This window comes from Coregonus clupeaformis, chromosome 5 (assembly GCF_020615455.1).
Source record: "Coregonus clupeaformis isolate EN_2021a chromosome 5, ASM2061545v1, whole genome shotgun sequence".
Classification (NCBI taxonomy): Eukaryota; Metazoa; Chordata; class Actinopteri; order Salmoniformes; family Salmonidae; genus Coregonus; species Coregonus clupeaformis.
In genome coordinates, this window is record NC_059196.1 from 38,187,574 (window position 1) to 38,190,073 (window position 2,500).

Sequence of the window (2,500 nt, forward strand, 5' to 3'; positions counted from 1 at the left end):
CACTCCTGCATTGTCTTGGCTGTGTGCTTAGGGTCGTTGTCCTGTTGGAACGTTAACCTTTGCCCCAGTTTGAGGTCCTGAGTGCTCTGGAGCAGGTTTTCATCAAGGATCTCTCTGTACTTTGCTCTGTTAATCTTTCCCTCGATCCTGACTCGTCTCCCAGTCCCTGCCGCTGAAAAACATCCCCACAGCATGATGCTGCCACTACCATGCTTCACCGTAGCGATGGTATTGGCCAGGTGATGAGCGGTGCCTGGTTTCCTCCAGACGTGACACTTGGCATTCAGGCCAAAGAGTTTCGGCAAACTCCTAGCGGGCTGTCATGTGCCTTTTACTGAGGAGTGGCTTCCATCTGGCCACTACCATAAAGACCTGATTGGTGGAGTGCTGCAGAGATGGTTCTCCTTCTGGAAGGTTCTCCCATCTCCACAGAGGAACTCTGGAGCTCTGTCAAGAATGATCATCGGGTTCTTGGTCACCTCCCTGACCAAGGCCCTTCTCCCCCGATTGCTCAATTTGGCCGGACGGACAGTTTGGTGGTTCCAAACTTCTTCCATTTAAGAATGATGGAGGCCACTGTGTTCTTGGGGACCTTCAATGCTGCAGACATTTTTTGGTACCCTTCCCCAGACTCAACACAGTCCTGTCTTGGAGCTCTACGGACAATTCCTTCGACCTCATGGCTTGGTTTTTGCTGTGGGGCCTTATATAGACAGGTGTGTGCTTTTCCAAGTCATATCCAATCAATTGAATTTACCACAGATGGACTCCAATCAAGTTGTAGAAACATCTCAAGGATGATCAATGGAAACAGGAAGCAGCTGAGCTCAATTTCGAGTCTCATAGCAAAGGGTCTGAATACTTACGTAAATACTTGTTTTAATACATTTGCTAAAATATCGAAAACCTGTTTTCGCTTTGTCATTATGGGGTATTGTGTGTAGATTGATGAGGAAAAAAAGGTATTTAATCCATGTTAGAATAAGGCTGTATTGTAACAAAATGTAGAAAAAGTGAAGTTGTCTGAATACTTTCCGAAAGCACTATTCTGTACTTTAACAATTTGCACATAATTATAACACTGTATATAGCCATAATATGACATTTGAAATGTATTTCTCTATTCCTTTGGAACTTTTGTGATTTACTGTACATTTTTTATCGTTTATTTCACTTTTGTTTATTATCCATTTCACTTGCTTTGGCAATGTAAACATATGTTTCCCATGCCAATAAAGCCCTTTGAATTGAATTGAATTGAGAGAGAGTACTGCAGGGGCACTGGGGCTGGCGGGAGAGAAGGGGAGATGGGGAGGGGAGAGATGGGGGGGGTATGTGCTGGAGTCTGAGAGGTTGTGGTTGGGCTCAGGGGAGGAGAGGAAGAAGCAGACAAGGATAGAGGGCTGAGAAAGGACAATGGAGAGAGTGAGGCAGATGCAAGCAAGGCAAAAAGCAATGGAAAGCAGGTGGGAGGAGAAGATAGGGTGATTGATGTGATGACCTGGGAACTAGGCGATGTGCTTTGTGTACAAGATGAGGAGGAGGTGGGTGTGTGTGTGTGTGTGTGTGTGTGTGTGTGTGTGTGTGTGTGTGTGTGTGTGTGTGTGTGTGTGTCCATGCCAGACTCAGACAGCTGAGGGGTGTCGTGACTGCAGCCTCAGACTGCCCCCCCCCCCCTCCCGAGACAGTGGTCTGCATGTCAACACACACACAGCAGCCTGAGTGTCTCTGTTTATCCCTCCCTCCCTCCCTCCCTCCCTCCCTCCCTCCCTCCCTTTCTGACACATTATCTCTCTCACACCACAAATGTTATCTTTTCACTGCCTCTTTCTGGCTCTCTCTGTTTGTGTCTCTCAGTCTCTCTGTCTCATCTAGGGGCTAACCTAGACACTGATATCAGTCTCCATAATTGGACTACCGTAATGAATTGGGAATGTTTTATGGACATTTCTAGGGATAGGGTTGCTGGGAGGACATTTATGAGGTAAAGAAAGGAGATTTGAAACTGTTGTAGAATTGGAAGTCAGTAGCATTACTGTGAATTCAAGATTCTGTCTTGTCACTCTTGTCAAGCCTCAACATCTCCCCTTCTCTCTCTCTCTCTCTCTCTCTCTCTCTCTCTCTCTCTCTCTCTCTCTCTCTCTCTCTCTCTCTCTCTATCTATCTCTCTCTCTCACCTCGTCCTGTAGTCCAGCGTTCTCTCTTCTCAGTAGCTGCAGTTCTGTTCTGGCCTGGCTCAGATCTAGCGCCCCCTGTTGCTGGGAGTGCTGTAGTGCACGCTGTAGCCTCTCCTCTTTAGCGCTCCTCTCCTCCTGCACCTCCCTCAGTCTCACCTCCAGTCTCTGCACCTCCTCTCTGAGCTCCTGTGTGGCTGAGTGGTCCTGGGAGAACAGCTAGAGAGAGACACAGCAACACACACATCATAGAGCTGTATTACCTGGAACAGACAAACAATGAACAGAAATAGTCCTGAGTTGACAGCGTTGACCATTAGACAAGC

At 47.4% G+C, this 2,500-nt stretch overlaps 1 protein-coding gene across 1 annotated transcript in view; it reads right to left on the bottom strand.

The window, feature by feature from the left end:
* Positions 1-2,500, bottom strand: part of lekr1 (leucine, glutamate and lysine rich 1) — a 178,938-nt gene that overhangs the window by 14,067 nt on the left and 162,371 nt on the right. The window contains exon 11 of the mRNA XM_041876949.2: positions 2,178-2,393. Within this exon, the coding sequence (XP_041732883.2) occupies positions 2,178-2,393 (216 nt within the window). The remainder of the gene's footprint in view (positions 1-2,177; positions 2,394-2,500) is intronic.